A 23,751-nucleotide genomic window follows, 5' to 3' on the forward strand; every position below is an offset into this window, starting at 1 on the left:
AGCCTGTTACAGAAGAATAAGAAGTTACCCAGCTCCTCGCTTCTTCTCGGCTTGCAACAGTGACCCCATTCCTTCACATCTCCTGCAGTCCCTCTCACCTGTGGTCACCACTCACCTGACTAAAATATTTAACCTCTCTCTTTCTTCAGGTATCTTTCACTCCTCATTTAAACATGCCATCATAACCCCTTTACTTAAAAAGCCATCCCTGGACCAGAACTGCTCTGCTAACTACAGACCTGTCTCTAATCTTCCCTTCATCTCTAAACTCTTGGAACGCCTGGTCCACTCCCATCTAATCCGCTATCTCTCAGATAACTCTCTCCTCGACCCTCTACAATCTTGTTTCTGCTCCTTACATTCCCCTGAAACTGCCCTCATTAAAGTCTCTAATGATCTACTAACAGCCAAATCTAAAGGTCACCGCTCCCTGCTGATTCTTCTGGATCTCTCTGCAGCATTTGACACTGTGGATCACCAGCTCCTCCTCACTATGCTCCGCTCTATAGGCCTCAAGGAAACCGTGATCTCCTGGTTCTCCTCCTACCTCTCCGACCGCTCCTTCACTGTTTCTTTTGCCGGCTCCTCTTCCCCTCCTCATCCCCTTACTATCGGGGTTCCGCAGGGCTCAGTCCTAGGCCCCCTCCTCTTCTGTCTATACACTGCCCCTATTGGACAAACAATCAGCAGATTTGGGTTCCAGTATCATCTCTATGCTGACGACACCCAATTATACACTTCTTACCCTGACATCACCCCTACCCTAATACAAAATACCAAGGATTGTTTGTCTGCTGTGTCTAACATCATGTCCTCCCTCTATCTTAATCTAAATCTCTCCAAAGCTGAACTTCTTGTGTTTCCCCCTCTACTAACCTAACTCTACCTAACATCGAAATTACCTTGGAAGGTTCAACCATAACTCCCAAGCAGCATGCCCGCTGCCTTGGGGTCATATTCGACACTAACCTTTCCTTTACTCCCTATATCCGATCACTCACTCGCTCTTGTCACCTGCATCTCAAAAACATCTCCAGAATCCGTTCTTTTCTCACTTTTGAAACTGCTAAAACTCTTACAGTCGCTCTTATTCACTCTCGTCTGGACTACTGCAACTCTCTTCTGATCGGTCTCCCTCTTACCAAAATTTCCCCTCTCCGATCTGTCCTGAATGCGGCAGCCAGGGTCGTATTTTTGTCCAGCCGCTTCCCCGATGCCTCCACCTTGTGCCAGTCATTACACTGGTTACCAATTCGCTACAGGATCCAATATAAACTCATTGCTCTCACCCACAAAGCTCTCCACAGTTCTGCACCACCTTATATCTCCTCTCTCATCTCAGTCTATCGTCCTACACGTGCCCTCCGTTCCACAAATGACCTAAGACGAACATCCCCCGTAATCCGAACCTCGCACCTCCGTCTCCAAGACTTCTCTCGTGCTGCGCCAGTTCTCTGGAATGCTCTACCCCAGACGATCCGATTGATGCCTAGCCCCGATGTCTTCAAGCGCGCTTTAAAAACAATCTCTTTAAACAAGCCTGCCACCTCAAATACCCAGTAAACTAACTTTCCCCTGTTCCCTCCTAAATACTATTCAGAATCTGCTCCCTACTGTTCATCTGTCTCTGCACCCTCCATGCACACGATAACTGCACTCGGTAATTGAGTATTGCACTTGAACATACAGGCTGATGACCGGATCATACAGCTTTATATGATAATCCCGACTTATTATAATGGCCAGACCTGAAATAACAAGCACTTTCCACCTATTGTGTCCCCCCATTTCCTTGTAGAATGTAAGCTTGCGAGCAGGGACCTCACTCCTGATGTAACTGTTAAACTGTCTCACCTTGTACTGAATTTATTGTTTGTACATGTTCCCGCTTAATTGTAAAGTGCTGCGGAATATGTTGGCGCTATATAAATAAAAAATTAATATAATATATTTACCAAATGTTTTATTAAGATAGAGACCGGAGGCACTCTGTGACGCAGAAGTCTTGTGTCTTTAAAATAGCGGCAAAGTTTGGGGATATGATACATATTTAAATGATTAGTGGTGTCAGGAGAAGGCGGGGTAGCACGGTAGTAGCGGATCAGCGCCTGCGCAGTCCACGCTTTCCGGCGTCATTTTGTTGGAAGACTCACTGCAAGTGTGTCTTCAATAAAACTACATCGGAAGCGAGCTATTTGCATGCGCCGATTCCGACGGCAGATTTATCTACTGGCCTCCGTCCCGAAGAGACACTGCGGCAACTGTCCTCCTGGATAGGTAAGTTGTTATGGTGCCGGAAATCTCCGGCGCCACAATCCTCTTCCTCGTTTAGGATGTGGATGCGTTCCTCTGTGGTGTCCAGACTGAACAGGCGCATCGTGCTTGCGCGTCTATAGAGGCTTCAGACAGAGGGACTCATCTACGATTATATTATAGATAATTAGAACAGAAATACAAATGTGGAGCCATATTTGTCAGTGTCATCTGATTGACATAATTTTCATTGTTTTTCATCATTTTGGTAAGCTGAATGCAATGGTATGAATGCTATGCTATTCTGTAAAATTTGATCTAATTGGCACCTTAGACTCTGGGCAGAACCTTTGAGACAAATGCAAGCAAAACCTAAATAGCAAATGTTTTTTCAAGGGCTGTATTCTTTGACTATTGGTGAAGACATATGTGAAAGGTGACTGTTTCTAAGTTGATCAGTAAGGCTATGTGCCCACGTTGCGGACCTGAAGCATATTTTTTACGCTTCTCCCTGGCGGGAAAATCGCATGCGGATATTACATGCGGTTTTCCCGCCAGGTAGAAGCGTTTGTGAGGCGTCTTTGCATGCATTTCCGCATGCGGGTTATCAAGCACTTCTCCAAGCATCACTTGGAAAAGTGCTTGACAACTTGTTCAGAATGGTAAAAAATAAAAAAATAAACTTTATACTCACCTTCTGATGCATTCTCTGCCCCGTCCGGAGGCTTGAGCGGCTCACGCTGTTGTGTGCAGGACCTGCGATGACGTCATTGAGTCATGTGGTGGGTCACATGACTCAATGACGTGGCAGGTCCTTCAGACAACAGCGCGACGGAGGGAAAACATCAGAAGATAAGTATAAACTTTATTTTATTCTTTTTTTTACAGGTTCTTTGGTACCCAGGTCTGGATGAGAGTCTCCTCTCATCCAGACTTTGGTACCATCCGCACATTGATTCCGCTGCGCTTCCGCAAAATTAATGAACATGCTGCGGATTTTTGACCGCAGCATATACGCTGCGGAAAAATCCGCAGCATGGGCATTGACATTGCAGAATGCCATTGGGGACCATGGGGTGCGGATATACATGCGTTTTTCAAGCGTTTACGCTGCGGAAATTCCGCAGCATATACGCTTGAAAAACGCTACGTGGGCACACAGCCTAAAGGGAACATTTTGCCCTATTCCTGCTGCCCATAAATCAGAGCCTGAATGCATGATGGCAGCCAGGTAGTATGTTGTTCTCTGAAACACTCTGGTATGTTAGAGAAAATATACTTTAAAGATCCCAGCACCACTCAAGGTGATTGACAGGTGTCTCGCATAGCGAGAGGTCTGTGAAACAACTGCAGCAGTACTGAAGAAAGCTGGCCAACTCTAATTCATGCTGCCTGTGTTTTGTGCAGCATGAATCGGGTGACGGGTTCCCTTTAACAATAGATATATTTTCTGTTTCCCATATGTAGAGAGCTGGCTTTTATTTTTATAATGAGCAATGGAAAATAATGACCTGTTTAAAATTATTTGCTTGTGTTTTAAATGTATGCATTTTACCATTTGGTTAATTGTTAGGTTGTTTCCTAAACTGTAAGACTTATATTTGTCAAGTTACATTTTTTCTCTTGTTGAATCCATCTCCTGCAGGTTCTCTTCATCTGCACAGCCAATGTCACAGAAACAATCCCAGAACCTCTCCGAGATCGCATGGAGATGATCAATATCTCTGGTTACGTGGCACAGGAGAAATTGGCTATAGCTGAGGTGAAATATGTTCTGTATCTACTTACAGCATGAAAGTGGGCTGCTCTTTATTATACTGGAAATATATTGTCCTCATCTCATCACGTTCAGGACTTCTTAAAGGGAATCTGTCACCCCCTGGCACTTATCTGACCTCAAATATGGGCATACAGGTGATAGAAATGTAAATCTATACCTACCTGTATGCCCCATATTAGAGGTCTGGTTGCTGTGAAATGTCTTTTTATTCCTACAAGTTTCTGATGCGTTCCAGTCCCGGGGACTTAAAGAAAGCTTGCCTTCTGTGTGAATTACAATTCTTCCCTCCTCCCCTGCATGTCACAGTGCCTGGATTTGGCTGCAGCAACTGCACATGACTGGGCACTGTGACATGCAGGGGAGGGGAGAAACATGGTAGTTCACACAGGAGGTGGGGATTTCTTCAGGTCCCCAGCTCCACAGCATCAATAATTTGATTGAATAAAAAGCAAATTCACAGCAATCAGATCTCTAATATGGGACATAAAGGTAAGTATAGATTCACATTTCTATCATCTGTATGCCCATATTAAGGGTCAGACAAGTGCCAGGGGGTGACAGATTCCTTTTAAATGTGTTCTAAGTGTTTGTGAGTCTTAAAAACATGCTGGATTGTCAAGTAATATCCACATAAAGGAAAAATGTCATATCCAATCCCTCTTTGGATGAAAACCGTCCGTACTTGTAATCCACCAAAACAGTATCATTACAGGGAATAGGCACTTATGTACTTGTTTTGTAAATGGTGTTCTTAATCATAGCAAGTTTACTTACAGTGAATCTGTCACCTGTTTTTTTCCCCATCTAATGTGAGAGCAGCATGATGTAGACACATCCCGATTCCAGTGATATAATAAGACGAAGAACTTGGCATTCAAGATGACTCAAAAAATTTTGAGAATTTAATAGTAGCAAAAGTAGTACAACAGAAACGTTTCGGTCATGTATGACCCTTCTCATCGTGCAGAAATTTCTTGGAACCAGCGGCGGATGCCATTTTCCCACCACCATCACCCTTGTTATAAGAAACCACACAGTGGTTTATATAGAAGCTGGACACTGCACCTCTCATTTATGTACACTACCAAAATTTCTGTACACTGAGGAAGGTCATACATGCCGAAACCTTTGTTTTGTACTACTTTTTCTACTATTAAATTCTCTAAATTTTTTGAGTTCTCTTGAGTGCCAAGTGCACCAAACTGCCACAGGAGTACGGTAACCTACCATGATTCCAGCGATATGTCATTTACCGGACTGCTTCCAGCAGTTTTGATAAAATCACAGTTTTATCAGCAGTAGATTATCACTAGAGGACTAGTAAACATGATGTCCTCCATATTCATGAGTTCCGTATAACCCCACCCCCACCACTGGCAGCTTCCTGTCTATGCACAGTTTACATAGAAAGCTGACAATTAGTGGTGTGGGCAGGGTTATACAGAACTCAGCATTTAGACAACTGCTAGATCTGCAGCAGATAAGTCTGTTATTTTATCAGAACTACTGCAAGTAGCCCAGTAAGTTACACAATAAGCATCACTAAAATCAGGGTCGCTGCCTTTACATCATCTTACTCTCAGATGGGGAGCAAAATAAGAGTTTTTAATGCAGTTGAAACAATGGAAATAATAATTATTTTTTCATATTGTTCCGACCTCAAATGCTCTAAATATATACTTATGTTTTAAATATTCAGCAAGTTAATGTTGAAATATACATTTTATAAGATTCTGCCTCTAATTTATTACCTTGAAAATCTGTTGTCTAGGTTCTTTTGAGCTGTTTTTTTTACATTGTATGCTACATAGATAACATTGCATAAATCACAAACTTTTCTACACACAACATAGTGAGAATTTTTGTCACAAAAACGGAAAGATTTGCAGCAACCAGCAAAGTGAATGTGATTCCTGAAGTCTCATTGGTTATTTTCTCCTTTCAGATTTAAATCTACAGCATGTCCATTCTTTCAGCGTTTTTGCTTCAGACTTCAACCACACTTAGGCTGTGTGTCCACGATGCGTTTTTGGTGCGGATTTTGCAGCGTGGAAACGCTCAAGAAACTCATTGCATACCTTATCCCATGACTTCCTATGACATTCTGCAAGTTCTGTGCACATGGTCAGGATTTTTTCTGCACGAATTTTACTTGCAGAAAAAATACGGCCATGACCAATTCTTGTGCGTTTCTGCATGCGTATTTGCCTATACAATGCATTGGAAAAACGCATGGCAAATCCGCATGCGTTTTTCTGCGAAGGAGATGCAGAAATGCTCAGGAAAATTTCTGCTTCATTTCTGCATCGTGGGCACTAACCTAATGAATGAGAAAAATCTGCAACAAAAACGTATGTAAAAAATGCAACACAAAAGCAATAAAAACATGCATTTTTTTATGCAGCACTTTTCTGGCTAATACAACAGAATTTTCTGTTAGAAGTCTTGAATGTGTGCACATATCCTTAAATGGGCTCTCTAGGAATAGAAAACACAAATAACTAAAGGAAATGGCATTATAAATTCCTAAATACTAAGCAAATCACAATTGCTTTCCCTATAGAATTGATCACTATAGAATTAAAATTGGAGCTGCCTTGTTACACTAACCTGACCTAGAATATTAGTACAAGTGCCTGTGAGCATGTGCAATAGGAAGCTGCTGTAATCTATAGATATCTATACCATATATAGTCATTCAGATAAATAATGGAAAGCAGTGTGAGCAGCCTCTTCTTACTTCAGCACCCAGGTATCCATTATTAGATCAGAAGACAGGATGGGCAACAGTGTGAGTGCCCTCTTACCTCAGCATCCCTGGTATCTCCAGTATTAGATCAGAAAGACAGGGTGGAAAGCAGTGTGAGCAGCCTCTTACCTCAGCACCCCTGGTATCTCCAATATTAGATCAGAAAGACAGGGTGGAAAGCAGTGTGAGCAGCCTCTTACCTCAGCATCCCTGGTATCTCCAATATTAGATCAGAAAGACAGGGTGGAAAGCAGTGTGAGCAGCTGCTTACCTCAGCATCCCTGGTATCTCCATTATTAGATCAGATAGACAGGGTGGAAAGCAGTGTGAGCAGCCTCTTACCTCAGCATCCCTGGTATCTCCAATTTTAAATCTGATAGACAGGGTGGAAAGCAGTGTGAGCAGCCTCTTACCTCAGCACCCCTGGTATCTCCATTATTAGATCAGATAGATGGGGTGGAAAGCAGTGTGAGCAGCCTCTTACCTCCGCATCCCTGGTATCTCCAATATTAGATCAGAAAGACAGGGTGGAAAGCAGTGTGAGCAGCCTCTTACCTCAGCATCCCTGGTATCTCCAATATTAGATCAGAAAGACAGGGTGGAAAGCAGTGTGAGCAGCTGCTTACCTCAGCATCCCTGGTATCTCCATTATTAGATCAGATAGACAGGGTGGAAAGCAGTGTGAGCAGCCTCTTACCTCAGCACCCCTGGTATCTCCATTATTAGATCAGATAGATGGGGTGGAAAGCAGTGTGAGCAGCCTCTTACCTCAGCATCCCTGGTATCTCCAATATTAGATCAGAAAGACAGGGTGGAAAGCAGTGTGAGCAGCCTCTTACCTCAGCATCCCTGGTATCTCCAATATTAGATCAGAAAGACAGGGTGGAAAGCAGTGTGAGCAGCCGCTTACCTCAGCATCCCTGGTATCTCCAATATTAGATCAGAAAGACAGGGTGGAAAGCAGTGTGAGCAGCCTCTTACCTCAGCATCCCTGGTATCTCCAATATTAGATCAGAAAGACAGGGTGGAAAGCAGTGTGAGCAGCCGCTTACCTCAGCATCCCTGGTATCTCCAATATTAGATCTGATAGACAGGGTGGAAAGCAATGTGAGCAGCCGCTTACCTCAGCACCCCTGGTATCTCCAATATTACACTGTGTTCCATATTATTATGCAAATAATATTTTCTCAGATTTTCCCAAATTACCTATATGAATTGCAGTCATTGTAATTTTCCAGTCAAATAACTATTAGAGTACAATTGAAAGGTTTTTGTACAAACCGCCTATGATAACAGTATATTTTTAAAAAAATAAAAAACTCAAACTGCACTCAAAATGCATGTTCCAAATTATTATGCACAGCAGAGTTTTCAACCTTTTCGTTTTAATAAAGAACAAAAAAATGGTCATTTTTGAAATTATAAGCATTAGCAGGTTATTACAAACTGAAATCAAACAGTTTCAACTCAAAACTTTATTCTAGGTGATGTTACATTTGCACATAGGACCCCTTGTTCGAAAGGAGCTTCTGAACTCTCTCGTTCATTGAATTTGTCAGGTTTTGGATGGTTTCTGCTTCCAATTGTTTTGCATGAGGACAGAATACCCTCCCAGAGCTGTTGCTTAGATGTGAACTGCCTCCCGCCATCATAGACACTCCTTTTGATGATGCTCCAGAGGTTCTCAATGGGGTTGAGGTCAGGGGAGCATGGGTGCCACACCATAAGTTTGTCCCCTTTTATGCCCATAGCAGCCAGAGATGCAAATGTGTTATGTGCAGCATGAGACGGGGCATTATCATGCATGAAAATGATCTTGCTGCGGAATGCACGGTTCTTCTTCTTGAACCATGGAAGGAAGTGCTGTTTGAGAAGCTCAACATACATTATGGAGTTCATCTTTACCCCTTCAGGGATCCTAAAAGGGCCGACAATCTCTCTCTCCATGATTCCAGCCCAAAACATTACTCCATCTCCTCCTTGTTAGCGCCGTAGCCGTGTTTGCATGGGGTGTCCATCAACCAGCCATCCTCCACTCCATCCATCTGGACCATCGAGATCATTTTCATGCATGATAATGCCCCGTCTCATGCTGCACATAACACATCTTCATTTCTGGCTGCTATGGGCATAAAAGGGGACAAGGGGGGATGGTGTGGCACCCATGCTCCCCTGACCTCAACCCCATTGAGAACCTCTGGAGCATCATCAAAAGGAGTGTCTATGATGGCAGGAGGCAGTTCACATCTAAGCAACAGCTCTGGGAGGGTATTCTGTCCTCATGCAAAACAATTGGAAGCAGAAACCATCCAAAACCTGACAAATTCAATGGACGAGAGAGTTCAGAAGCTCCTTTCGAACAAGGGGTCCTATGTGCAAGTATAACATCACCTAGAATAAAGTTTTGAGTTGAAAACTGTTTGATTTCAGTTTGTAATAACCTGCTAATGCTTATAATTTCAAAAATGACCACTTTTTTGTTCTTTATTAAAATGAAAAGGTTGAAAACTCTGCTGTGCATAATAATTTGGAACATGCATTTTGAGTGCAGTTTGAGTTTTTTATTTTTTTAAAAATATACTGTTATCATAGGCAGTTTGTACAAAAACCTTTCAATTGTACTCTAATAGTTATTTGACTGGAAAATTGCAATGACTGCAATTCATTTAGGTAATTTGGGAAAATCTGAGAAAATATTATTTGCATAATAATTTGGAACACAGTGTAGATCAAATATTAGATCAGATACATGGGGTGGAAAGCAGTGTGAGCAGCCTCTTACCTCAGCATCCCTGGTATCTCCAGTATTAGATCAGATAGACAGGGTGGAAAGCAGTGTGAGCAGCCGCTTACCTCAGCATCCCTGGTATCTCCAATATTAGATCAGATAGACAGGGTGGAAAGCAGTGTGAGCAGCCATTTGGTAGCAGCTTAGTAAAGTATGCGGCAATACTAGCTTAGTAAGAGCGAGATATTGGACTTTCGTACAGAAGGAAGCGAGGGTTGTGGGATCCCACAACCTGTAAGTTCAGACTTGAATGTTGCTAGAAAGTTAGGACTTTTAAAGGACATTAGGGACCCTTGGCTCCACTTTTTTTAATAGTTGTTACTTAGAAGAATAATCACCAGTCTGAGGCTCTCATCTCTTTGATCGAATTAAAAGGACAGCTCCAGACTGGTGATAAGTGTAATTGACCTTAAAGAATACCTACAGTGTGCATGGAAAGTATTCAGACCCCTTTACATTTTTTCATTCTTTGTTTCATTGCAGCCATCTGGTAAATTCTAAAAAGTTAATTTTTTTTCTCATTAAAGTACACTCTGCACCCCATCTTGACTGGAAAAGAAACAAATGTAGAAAGTTTTGCTAATTTATTAAAAAAAGAAAAACTGAAATATCACATGGTCATAAGTATTCAGACCCTTTGCTCAGTATTTATCAACCTTTTAAGCTAGTACAGCCATGAGTCTTGGAAATGATGCAACACGTTTTTCACACCTGGATTTGGGGATCCTCTGCCATTTTTCCTTGCAGATCCTCTCCAGTTCCGTCAGGTTGGATGGTGAGCGTTGGTGGACAGCCATTTTCAGGTCTCTCCAGAGAGATGCTCAATTGGATTTAGGTCAGGGCTCTGGCTGGGCCCGTCAAGAATGATCACAAAGTTATTCTGAAGCCACTCCTTTGTTATTTTAGCTGTGTGCTTACGGTTATTGTCTTGTTGGAAGGTGAACCTTCGGTCAAGTCTGAGGTCCAGAGCACTCTGGAAGATGTTTTCAGCCAGGATATCTCTGTACTTGGTCGCATTCATGTTTCTTTCAACCAGTCGTCCTGTCCCTGCAGCTGAAAAACACCCCCATAGCATGATGCTGCCACCACCATGTTTCACTGTTGGGATTGTATTGAGCAGGTATTGGGCAGGTGATGAGCAGTGGCTGGTTTTCTCCACACACACGCTTAGAATTATCACCAAAAAGTTCTATCTTCGTCTCAGCAGACCAGAGAATCTTATTTCTCATAGTCTGGGAGTCCTTCATGTGTTTTTGAGTAAACTCTATGAGGGCTTTCATATGTCTTTCACTGAGGAGAGGCTTCCGTCGGGCCACTCTGCCATAAAGGCCCCACTGGTGGAGGGCTGCAGTGATAGTTGACTTTGTGGAACTTTTTCCCATCTCCCTACTGCATCTCTGGCGCTCAGCCACAGTGATCTTGAGGTTCTTCTCTACCTCTCTCACCAAGGCTCTTTTCCCACGGTTGCTCAGTTTGGCTGGATGGCCAGATCTAGGAAGACTTATGGTGATCCCAAACTTCTTCCATTTAAGGATTGTGGAGGCCACTGTGCTCTTAAGAACCTTGAGTAATGCAGAAATTCTTTTGTAACCTTGGCCAGATCTGTGCCTTGCCTCAATTCTGTCTCTGAGCTCATTGGGCAGTTCCTTTTGAGCTCCTGATTCTCATTTGGTCTGACATGCACTGTGAGCTGTGAGGTCTTATATAGACAGTTGTGTGCCTTTCCAAATCAAGTCCTATCAGTTTATTAAAACACAGCTGGACTCCAATGAAGGAGTAGAACCATCTCAAGGAGGATCACAAGGAAATGGACAGAATGACTTAAATATGAGTGTCTGAGCAAAGGGTCTGAATACTTATGACCATGTGATATTTCAGTTTTTCTTTTTTAATAAATTTGCAAAAATTTATACTTTTCTGTTTTGTTTTTTTCAGTCAAGATGGGGTGCAGAGTGTACTTTAATGAGAAAAAAAAACTTTTTAGAATTTACCAAATGGCTGCAATGAAACAAAGAGTGAAAAATTTAAAGGGGTCTGAATACTTTCCGTACCCACTGTATGTGCATTACAGCATGGCACCTAACAAAGATTACAGCTATTCTTGCAAAAAAGAAGGCTAGTTAACACCCTGTGCATTTGTGGTGCAATTCCATTCCCTAGATCTGCAGCAATGTATGCTACAATAAATGTGGATAACCACATCAACAGGTAGCAGAATAATTCTGCACAGAACGTCAAGAATGCTGTTGATTTTCAAATTATTCATTATGTTGCAGAATTCTGCAGTGAATCCACAGCACATGCAGATTTGCTATGAAGTTTCAGCGAGCTTAATTTTTTTTAATGATTGGCTATGGACTCAGGCTATGGTCTCATTTAGACATTCATTTTTTCACGTCCAAGGAAAAAATGGATGTCTAAAAGAGGCAATTGTATGAAAACACAAGCTGTAGACATAATGTTGCCTTGGATCTTGTAGCAAATGAATGTTTTTCATTAGTGTTTGGTCAGTTTTTCCATCAGGGTTTCATCAGTTTTTCTTGTATGCGAAAAAAAACAAAAAAAAAAACTGGCGGTTTCTCAAGCTTCCCTTAGCAAACAGTTAATGAAAAACAGACGGCAAAAGGATTAGTGTGTTGTCCTAGCTTTTCACAGACTATTAGACTTAAGAGTGCAATCTGTGACACATTTTGTCCACAGGAAAAGCGTACATATGAACAGCACCAAATACAATGGATATAAGTCCTATTCATGAAAGACATGGATAGAATATGCACGTGAAACACGACTGTCTGAATGAAGCCTTAGATATCATGAAGTCTGCACTGGGTATATAAACTCATGGGGATGATGTCAAAGTTTAGGACTGACTGAGTATACTTTCAAATGGTTTCCTCTGCGATTACATGCATTACATGTTTTTTTTGTTTATATAATTACAAGTAAAGAATAAATTACAATTTTTTTCTCCTGAATAAAGTTCACTAGTACAATATTGTATACATGCTGTAACTCCACTACTTTTATTTAAAATGCAGTAAAAGTTATTTTTTTGTTTCAACTTTTTTTCCTCTGTAGCGCTATCTAGTACCACAGGCTCTGGCTATGTGTGGTTTAGATGAAGGGAAGACTCGCATAACCGCTGAGGCACTCACTGTTTTAATTAAGCAGTATTGTAGAGAAAGTGGGGTGCGAAACTTACAGAAACAAGTGGAAAAGGTGAGTGATGAAAATTGACAATAAATAAAACCTGAAAATGATGTACGTTTTGACACAGTTTTTTTCTGTAAATCTAAGCTAAATATATACCATCTACATGTACCTTGTATGCAGATTTATCAATGTTCTTCACAGACTACAAACAAGTTGTGCCTTGCTTTTCTAGAAAACACAAGCTTCCCTGAAAGGTCCGAATAAAAATGGAAAAGATGGGGCAGCAGATAGACTTCCTCAATATAGAAAGCCTTCTAAAACTCTTAGAGTATGTGCACACAACGTCTTTTTCCATTGGCAGAGCCTTGAAGTTTTTCTAGGTGAAGTTTCTTCAGGAAAAGGCCAACGATCTTTCTCCTGAATCATCTTCGCTGACTGTTTTGCTGTTATCTATGCAGTGGCTCTGCCAACTTTTTTTTTTATTATTTTTTTATCCTTTTAGCTAGCAAGCGAAAGCCATCCGCAAAATGAACGTTTCGTCTTTTGATCACTTCACAGCAAGATAGAACATGTGCACAGCAATGTCTTTTTACATTGCTGTGCGTTATGTTTATTTTCTCTAATCACCTTCCACGATAGCATAGGAGGTTGTCACCACGCCCTAATGGGGGACAGGAAACACAAGGAGGTTAAAAACCCCTCCCACATCCCAATTGCCAGATTTGGAGAGGTTATTCCTTGCTGCGTGGCCAGCTTATGTAGCATGGATAAGTTTATTACTATCCGGGCACCAGTGGTCGTAGACTTGCCCTCCTCCTCCGTGCTGCTCCCGTCTCCTTGGAACTTGGGACCATTCCTGGCCTTCCTGCGCTCCCTGGTGAGGTAAAGTGGGCCAGAGTACTAAGACCAGAGGCCTCCCTGAGCTCTCCGGTCCTCTTCTGCTTCGTGCGTGCTTCCCTGTCAAAGCGACCCGGAAGGCGCGTTCACTTCCGGGTTGTGCGTTCCACGCTGGAGCGCGCATACTTTTTAAATTTTTTTTTTTTTAGTCAGGGGAGCACGCTGTACTCGTTCCCACTATGCTGGGGCCTGTACTGACCCGGAAGTATGGAGGGAACACCTGTTCCTCGCTGGGTGATCCGGTCTTTTTTCTATAAAGACCCGATCTGAAGACATCAGACGGTGAGTATTGCTCCTTCTGTTAGGATGTCTGCTCCTTCTTCTGCAGATCCCAGCACTACTCCGGTCACAGTGAGTGTTCTGGGGTCGGGTCGTTAAGCTGGGTCCATCGTGGTACTATGGTAACCCCTGGTTTTTCTCCCCATAGGGAGAAAAGGCTGTTTCCAGAAAGGGCAAATCCCCAAAATGTGCGGTCTGTTTTAAGAAGCTGCCCCCCTCTCATAATAAAAAGTTATGTCAACCCTGTACAGATGCAATAGTCAGGGAGGAACATCCTTCCCTAATTGACAAGCTCCGTAATATGGTGAAACAGGAGATACAATCCTCCCTCTGTCCTATCCCTGCTCCTAAACCAGTCCAGGGCCCTGAATTTCCCCCCTCGAAAAAGAGGAAATTTCATGCAGACTTGTTTAGCCAGGACTCGGGAGACTCCGATCACATAGGCTCTGCTTCTGATGGGGAAGGGGAGGGCTCTACCTTTCGCATGACGGGAAATAAAAAATTCTATTTTTCCATGGATGATATGGAGGACCTGTTAAGCTGGGTTCGCTGCACCATGGGGGTAGAAGAAGAACCGGTAGCCCCATCTGTCCAGGATGAAATGTTCAGTGGTCTCAAGCCTAGCAAACCAGTTGGGTTTCCTATCCACAAGAATATACAGTCCTTGATTTCGCAGGAATGGGAGCTCCCAGAAAAACGATTGCATACTCTCTCCGAGTTTAAACATCGTTTCCCTTTAGAAGGGGATATTAGTAAATGGGAAGTTCCCAAGATTGATGTACAGGTGGCTAAGAAGACGGCTCTTCCCTTTGAAGATTCTTCACAATTGAAGGATCCAATGGATAGAAAGATTGAAAGCCTCCTTAAAAATCCTGTGAGTCTTCCACTGCCTCTTTACTCTCCAATATTGCCTCCACCTGCGTGGCCAGATCTTTGTTCAAGTGGCTGGCCCAATTAAAAGACCACTTGGCTCAAGGTACCTCCAGTGAAGAGCTCCTGGACTCCCTACCCCTACTTCAAAAAGCCTCCAGGTTCCTGGCCGACACCTCCGCTGAAGGAGTCCTTATCGCTGCCACATCAGCTGTTTTGTCGAACTCCTCAAGGAGAGCCCTTTGGCTCAAACTCTGGAGCGGGGACGCAACTTCAAAATCCAAGCTTTGCGCCATCCCCTTCCAAGGTGAATACTTCTTCGGTCCTTCCCTAGATGACATCTTAGACAAAGCCTCTGAAAAAAGAAATCGTTCCCTGAGCAGAAACCTAGGAAGCGCTTTTTTCGCTTCTCCTAGTCACAGTCTGCCCAATATAAGGGGAAGGGAAAGCCAAGGCATTATCAAAAAGAGGGGAAAGCCAAGAATATCTTGGTCCCCCAACAATCGCAAGATAAACAATGGGGGTCGTCTTTCGGACTTTTACCTCCAGTGGCAGTCAATCTCCTGCTACCAGTGAGTCCTCAATATCATCTCGGAGGGCTTACTAATAGAGTTCTAATCCCGACCACCTCAAGGAATGAAGGTCACCTCCCTTCCCTCTCAGGGGGCTCAAGACCTTCTCACTTCAGAAATACAAAATCTTCTGAAGGCAGGTGCAATCTCTCCCGTCCCGGGGAACAGTCAGGGGGACATGATTCTCGCCTCTTCATTGTACGGAAATCTGAAAGAACTGAATCAACACGTGGTCTACAGAAGATTCAAGATGGAATCTGTAAGGTCTGCAATACCCTTAGTCTGCCTCGGATATGTAATGGCCACAATAGATTTACAGGACACCTACTATCATGTCCTGATCCATCAAGGTTCACAGGCAATTCCTGAGGCTCGCAGTTTCTTTGAACCATCAGGTACAACGTTACCAATTCAACTTACTTCCCTTCGGTATCTCGTTGGCCCCTCGAGTTTTCTCCAAACTCATGGCCGAAGTAGTTGCCTACATTCGTCAGCGGGGGATATGTATCGTCCCCTGTCTAGACGATCTCCTTCTGATTGCACCAACTGCCTCGGTCCTCAGAGATCACATCTCTGAGGCCCTTCGAATCTTTCAGAGTCTAGGTTGGATCCTGAATTTGAAAAAATCCGAGCTGATTCCCTCAACAAGACGACAGTTTCTGGGTGTCACTCTAGATTCAATGAAACAGATGTCCTTTCTGCCAGAAGCTCATCAGAAAGACCTTATGAAGAAAATCTCCTCCTTCCAAGATAAACGGTCGCCTACCCTGAGAGCAGCCATGTCAGTCCTGGGAACCATGACATCCTGCATCCCGTCTGTCTTATGGGCACAGGTCCACTCCAAAGATCTACAGAATCATTTTCTTACCTCCTGGAACAGACGTTCAGACTCTCTGAACAAAAAGTGACAACCGACGCCGGCAGGAGAGGTTGAGTGCGGTGGTATCCCGAATTCCCTATCAGGATCTCTGGAGTCTTCACATAAGGACCAAATCTTCCAACTTCAGAGAACTAAAAGCGGTTGAGGAAGCACTCCTGACGGCAGGAGACCTGGTATCGGGAAGCCACGTCCGAATCTTCGCAGACAACATGACTGCAGTAGCACACCTCCGTCATCAGGGAAGCATGAAGTCCAACGATTTAAAAGCAATATCCAGAAGAATATTTTCTTGGGCCGAAAGACACCTGCTGTCTCTCACAGCCGTACATCTGAAAGGATCATCCAATACTCAGGCAGACTTCTTGTCAAGACAGGGCGTCCACCCAGGAGAGTGGAGCCTGAACCAGGATGTTTTTCTTTCTCTAATAACCAGATGGGGTTTGCCACAAGTCGATCTCTTCGCCATCCACAGGAATGCGAAGGTGAACACCTTCTTCTCCCTGGAGCCAAAAAAGGGGTCTTCAGGGATAGATGCCTTTTCCCATCCAAGGGCCTTCCAGCAAGCCTATGCTTTCCCCCCCGATTCCGTTGCTAGCCAGAACTCTCCAGAAAATCGGAGATCATCAGGTCAGGACAATTTTAATCCTACTTATGTGGCCCAAGAGGAGCTGGTACTGTCTGATTTTGAGTCTCAGGCTGGACGGCCCAAACCCTCTACCTCAGGACTACGATCTCCTCTCTCAGGGCCCTCTGTTTCACCCAGACTCTAAACACCTCAAATTATCGGCATGGTTACTGAAGCCAAGGTTTTGAAAGCCAAAGGACTCTCAGAACATGTGATCTCAACTTTGCAGACGTCTCATAAACCCTTAACCAACACTATATATGGTAAAGTGTGGAAGACATTCTCCTCTTGGTGTGCTCCTATCACCCTGGACCCATTCCACCCTAATATCTCTCAAACACTAGATTTTTTTCAGAGGGGTTTAGAAATGGGTCTTAAACCTAGTACTCTGAAAGTGCCAGTCTCTGCTTTAAGTGCTGTATTCGATCAGAACTTAGCCAGTCATAGGTGGGTTAGACGCTTTATGATTTCTGCTTCCAGACTCTGTCCTACCCTTCGGTCATTAGTCCCAACTTGGGATCTTAATATAGTCCTCAAGGGTCTTTCTGAACCTCCATTTGAGCCTTTAACATCCTGCAACATCCAGAATCTCTCCTACAAAATGGCTTTCCTTATTGCCATTACCTCAGCTAGATGGGTGGGAGAACTACAAGCCCTTTCCATAAAAGAGCCCTATTTAAGAGTCTTAAAGGATAGAATTATTCTTAAACTATATCCATCCTTCTTACCAAAAGTTGTCTCCCCCTTTCATACATCATACTGCCTTCCTTTTCTCAAAATCCGTCCAATAGTAAGGAAGAAGAGTTTCATTCCCTAGACGTGTGTAGGGCGGTAGTATACTACCTTAAGCTTACCAAATCCTTTAGATTGGACCAAAACCTTTTGATCCAGCCCTTGGGTAAAAACAAGAGTAAAAAGGTGTCAAAAAGCACAGTTTCCAATTGGATTAAGTGAACTATTCATATAACCTGTATCAGTCAAGGACTATCCCCTCCAGAAAAACTGACTGCTCACTCCACAAGATCCATGTCAGTATCCTGGGCCGAACATGCAGACGCTTCAATCGAGCAGGTATGCAGAGCCGCTACAAGGTAATCCATTAATACGTTCGTCAAACATTATCGGCTAGATCTCTCATGAGTTCAAGACTTGGCGTTTGGCAGGAAAGTGCTTCGAGCTGTAGTCCCTCCCTAAGGTAATAGGTTGGTATTCCTACTATGCTGTCGTGGAAGATGATTAGAGAAAACAGAATTATACCTACCGGTAATTCCATTTCTAATAACCTTCAACGACAGTGCCATTTCACTTCCTGCTTCTATTTTCTAGATTTATTCCTGGATTTAGAAGTTTCTGTGATATGGTGATGCGTTATAAGTAGTGATGAGCGAGTATGTTCGGTTAACCCTTTCGCCGAGTATACTCGGCCGAGCACCGAATATTTATAGAATGCTCGGGCGTTAAGTTTTCCTCGCTCCGTGACCATGATTTGCGACTGTTTGACAGGTTTAATACATGTGAGGAATGCCTGTTTTTCCAGCATTCCTCACATGTATTAAATCTGTCAAACAGTCGCAAATCATGTTCACGGAGCGACGAAAACTTAAAGCCCGAGCACGCTATAAATACTCTGTGCTCGACCGAGTATACTCGGCGAAAGGGTTAACCGAACATACTTGCTCATCTCTAGTTATAAGACACTGGCAATTGGGTGGTGGGAGGGGTTTTTAACCTCTGTGTTTCCTGTCCCCCATTAGGGCGTGGTGACAACCTCCTATGCTGGCCTGGAAGGTTCTTAGAAATGGAATTACTGGTAGGCCTAATTATGTTTTTTTCATTCAGGTTTACAATGCTTTTTCAGGCGAATTCCAGGTGTGGACATAGCCTAAAAATGTAAAAATGTGTTCATTAACCCAAAAGGAGGGTCTAATAGCCTGTGTGCCTTGTAAAACTAATGCAATTCAATGATTCATGTGCCTAAGGTTCTGCGGAAGTCCGCCTACAAGATTGTAAATGGAGAAGCCCAGAATGTGGAAGTGAATGAATCCAATCTCCAAGACTTTGTAGGAAAACCAATCTTCACTGTGGACAGAATGTATGATGTCACCCCACCTGGTGTGGTCATGGGCCTCGCTTGGACTGCCATGGGTAGGGCAATATATTATAAATGTTCTTCCAGTGAATGCATTCTGTTTATCTTTATATAAATATAAAAAACTATGCATGTTTTTACCGCACTTTTTTTGAGCTTTGCCACTTTTGGAATTTTTTTTCCCATTTTACAGTATATTGCCTAGTAAACTGGATGGTGACTTTAAATGAACAAATCTTCCTGTTAAAAGGAAGCCATCATAGGGCAATCTAATAGAAAAATAAGAAAGTTATGGCTCTTGGAAGAAGGGCAGGGAAAAACATAAGTACAAAAATGGGGAAATTGTCTGGCCTGGAAGGGGTTACATTTCCTGTTCTCCCTTGATGTAAAGAGTTAGGAGATAGACTCCTGCTTTACATCCAGACACCATATCTTAAAGAGGACCTTTCACCAAATTTTTACCCTGAACTGAACACAGGATGTAATAGTGATTTTTTTTTCATAATGTTGGATCTCCTTTGTGGAGATATTGTTAAAGTATTTGACAACTAATAAGATTATTTTAAGTCCAAGTGGATATTATCAGGCAATTTTCAATTGGGGCATGTCCTTCTCTCTATATGAAGCTGACAAATCATAAGCAGGCAGCAATCCAGCAGAAAAAGAGCAAGTCCTCACCATTGCTTTGAGCAGGTTTGTCAGAGTGTGTGAGATGTAATGATACAGCTCTGATCTCCTGGTCTAACCACCTGCTTAATTAGAAAGCACAAATAAGTAACATCTTTCAGATAAGGTTCCTGTGGGGGAAGGGCAGTACAGCTGAATTTCTGTGTCACATTACAAACCCTTCATTCAGCTTTCCTCCTCTTAGCACTGTCATTACTGCTGTACTTCTCCAACGAATAGTGCCTTTTCAGACATGTTTCAGTATCACTGCTCTGCACTGAGATCAGAGCAGGGTGTCATTATATCTCACACATGAGCAGGGTCGGACTTGGGGTGTCATGGGCCCACAGGAGGAATTGACTCAAGGGGCCCACCCTACAGCTATATGCAAATACCTGTTAGCCCTTATCACCTTTTATAGTCGAGTGTCGACTATAAAATAAAGATGGCTCCTGCACTTATACTGTGCGCACACCATAACTGGGATATACAATTTCGGTATTCTACATTAAAAGGGATTTTTAATGAAAATGAGTTATCACCGATCCACAGGTTCAACAGCATAGGTGATAAGTTATTGATCAATGGAGCCTGACCATTGGAAACCGCACCGATGGGAAGAATGGGGAATATTTATCCCTGACAGGGCACTTTTATCCCGATTTTTAAAATGGAGCAGCAGGTCGGATATTAACCACAGCTCCATTCATTTTCTTTGGGGCTGCCAGAAAAAAAACAGCTCTTGTCTATCATCTAAGGAATGAATGATCGAGTTGTAATTTAGTCGAATGATGAATGAGTGGTTGGATTGAATATGCAGCTCCATTGTAACCCCGTCACAACCTTGGCATTTTCCGTTTTTGCAGTTTCGCTTTTTGCTCTCCTTCTTCCCGTCAATATAGCCATATGAGGGCTTGTTTTTTGTGGGACGAATTGTACTTTTGAACAGCAATATTGATTTTGCCATATAGTGTAAAGCAAAAAAAAATTCCAAGTGCGGTGAAATTGCAAAAAAAGTGCAATTCAGTGCAATTTTTTTTTCTTTTACCATATTCTCTAACTGGTAAAACTGACCTGCCACTATTCTCCAGGTCATAACGCGTTCGCAGATGCCAAACATGTATAGGTTCTTTTTTATTTAAGTGGTGAAAAAAATTACTTGGTCGGGATCTCCTTTTGTATCAATTACTGCATCAATGCTGCGTGGCATGGAGGCGATCAGCCTGTGGCACTGCTGAGGTGTTATGGAAGCCCAGGTTGCTTTGATAGCCGCCTTCAGCTCATCTGGTCTGCTTGTTGGGTCTGGTGTCTCTTATCTTCCTCTTTACAATACCACATAGATTCTCTATGAGGTTAAGGTCAGGCGAGTTGTCTGGCCAAACAAGTACCTTGATACTGTTGTTTTTAAACCAGGTATTGGTACTTTTGGCAGTGTGTACAGGTGCCAAGTCCTGCTGGAGAATGAAATTTCCATCTCCAAAAAGCTTGTCGGCAAAGGGAAGCATGAAGTGCTCTAAAATTTCCTGGTAGACGGCTGCGCTGACTTCGGTCTTCATAAAACTTCACACTAGACCTCAAGCAGCTTGGGTTGTGTGCCTCTCCACTCTTCCTCCAGACTCTGGGACCTTGATTTGCAAATGAAATGCAAAATTTACTTTCTTCTGAAAACAACACCTTGGACCACTGAGCAACAGTCCAGGTCTTTTTCTCATTGGCCCAGGTAAGACGCTTCTGGCATTGTCTATTCTTCATGAGTGGCTTGATACAAGGAATGCGGCACTTGTAGCCCATGTCCTGGATACGTCTGAATTTGGTGGCTCTTGAAGGAATGACTCCAGCAGCAGTCCACTCCTTGTGAATCTCCCCCAAATTTTTGAATGGCCTTTTCTTAACAATCCTTTCAAGGCTGCGGTTATCCCGGTTGCTTGTGCACCTTTTTCTACCACAGTTTTTCCTTCCACTCAACTTTCCATTAATATGCTTGGATACAGCACTCTGTGAACAGCCAGCTTCTTTAGCAATGACTTTTTGTGGCTTACCCTCCTTGTGGAGTGTGTCAATGACTTCCTTCTGGACATCTGTCAAGTCAGCAGTCTTCCCCATGATTGTGGAGCCTACTGAAACAGACTAAGGGACCTTTTTAAACACGTAGGAAGCCTTTGCAGGTGTTTTTTGTTAATTACTCTAATTTACTGAGATAATGACTTGTGTTTTCATTGGCTGTAAGCCATAATCATCAACATTAACAGAAATACTTGAAATAGATCACGCTGTTTGTAATGACTCTATATATTATATGGGTTTCACTTTTTTTATTGAAGAACTGAAATACTTTTTGATGATATTCTAATTTTGTGATAAGCACCTGTATTTCAATTTGGTAGATCTGGCATTTCTGAACGCAGAGATACCAAATATGTGTATTTTTTAGATTTTATTTTGAATGGGGCAAAAAAATGTGATTTGAACTTTTAGATTTCTTTTTTTTTTTTTACTTTGATTCAATAATCTCCTTGAAACTGCTGCTGTGTGTAGCAAAAATGTTCAGAACGCCTGTCATGGAATGATGCTCATACCAGGTCTGCAATGACCAGCACATGGGTCTCCTGCACACCCCTGGTTGTCATGCCAACCCATCAGCGCCCTGCAATCATGTGACAGGGGCGCTAGTGAGCAGGTCTTGTGATGTACTTCCAGCACGTGCATGTTAAATGCCTCTGTCAGAGATTGACAGTGGCATTTAATATGTTAACAGCCATGGGTGTATCACGATTCCACCCGTGGCTGTTAGGGGCACATGACAGCTGATTTGATCAGCTGTCATGTGCCTGAAAAGATGCGGGCTCCGCTCCGGAGCCCGCCTGAAAAGATGCGGGCTCCGCTCCGGAGCCCGCATGAAAGGGACTGAGGCGACCTATGACGTACCTCCTATGTCATAGATTGTAAAGAGGTTAATGGGGATAAAAGTTCCACAATCTGCTAAGTCCCAGTAGTCAGACCCCACCAGTTAATAAGTTGTCACTTATCCTGTGGATAGATTGTTTTCCTCGGAGAACCCCTGTAAGTATATCTTTGTCACTGTGTGTCACAGGACAGGGTGGGGGTTAAACTTATTTAATCTCTAATGTACATATAGAATCTTTTCCTTTTTGATATTAGAAAGAACAAGTGACTTCCATACACAACACAATCCACTATACCAAGACCAATATACCAATAATTCCACATACAAGGGAGAAATACAAATACTTTTTGACCAATCCACATATTACCACCACGTGGTGACCGAATAATACCACATACAATGGTATACCAGACCACATATTACCACCCATCACACAATAACCAAATAATACTACACTGCTTAAAAAATTAAGGGAACACTCAAATAACACATCCTAGATCTGAATGAATAAAATATTCTCATTGAATATTTTGTTCTGTACAAAGTTGAATGTGCTGACAACAAAATCACACAAAAATCATCAATGGAAATCAAATTTATTAACCAATGGAGGCCTGGATTTGGAGTCACCCCCAAAATTAAAGTGGAAAAACAAACTACAGTCTGATCCAACAACTTTGATGTAATGTCCTTAAAACAAGTCAAAATGAGGCTCAGTATTGTGTGTTTCCTCCACGTGCCTGTATGACCTCCCTACAACGCCTGGTCATGCTCCTGATGAGGTTGCGGATGGTATCCTGTGGAATCTCCTCCCAGACCTGGACTAAAGCATCCGCCAACTCCTGGACAGTCTGTGGTACAACGTGACGTTGGTGGATGGAGCGAGACATGATGTCCCAGATATGCTCAATCGGATTCAGGTCTGGGGAACGGGCGGGCCAGTCCATAGCTTCAATGCCTTCATCTTGCAGGCACTGCTGACACACTCCAGCCACATGAGGTCTGGCATTGTCCTGCATTAGGAGGAACCCAGGGCCAACTGCACCAGCATATGGTCTCACAAGGGGTCTGAGGATCTCATCTCGGTACCTAATGGCAGTCAGGCTACCTCTGGCGAGTACATGGAGGGCTGTGCGGCCCTCCAAACAAATGCCAGCCCACACCGTTACTGACCCACTGCCAAACCGGTCATGCTGAAGGATGTTGCAGGCAGCAGATCACTCTACACGGCGTCTCCAGATTCTG

General features: G+C 43.1%; 1 protein-coding gene across 1 annotated transcript in view; it reads left to right on the forward strand.

Annotated features, from left to right (window-relative positions):
• The window catches only part of LONP1 (lon peptidase 1, mitochondrial), a 213,826-nt gene that overhangs the window by 151,364 nt on the left and 38,711 nt on the right, over positions 1-23,751 (forward strand). The window contains exons 13-15 of the mRNA XM_073653197.1: positions 3,899-4,015; positions 12,649-12,789; positions 18,826-18,991. Coding sequence (XP_073509298.1) covers positions 3,899-4,015; positions 12,649-12,789; positions 18,826-18,991 — 424 coding nt within the window. The remainder of the gene's footprint in view (positions 1-3,898; positions 4,016-12,648; positions 12,790-18,825; positions 18,992-23,751) is intronic.

The sequence above is a fragment of the Phyllobates terribilis genome, unplaced genomic scaffold (genome assembly GCF_046119375.1).
Source record: "Phyllobates terribilis strain yellow unplaced genomic scaffold, ASM4611937v1 Scaffold_1__5_contigs__length_1240528914, whole genome shotgun sequence".
NCBI lineage: Eukaryota > Metazoa > Chordata > Amphibia > Anura > Dendrobatidae > Phyllobates > Phyllobates terribilis.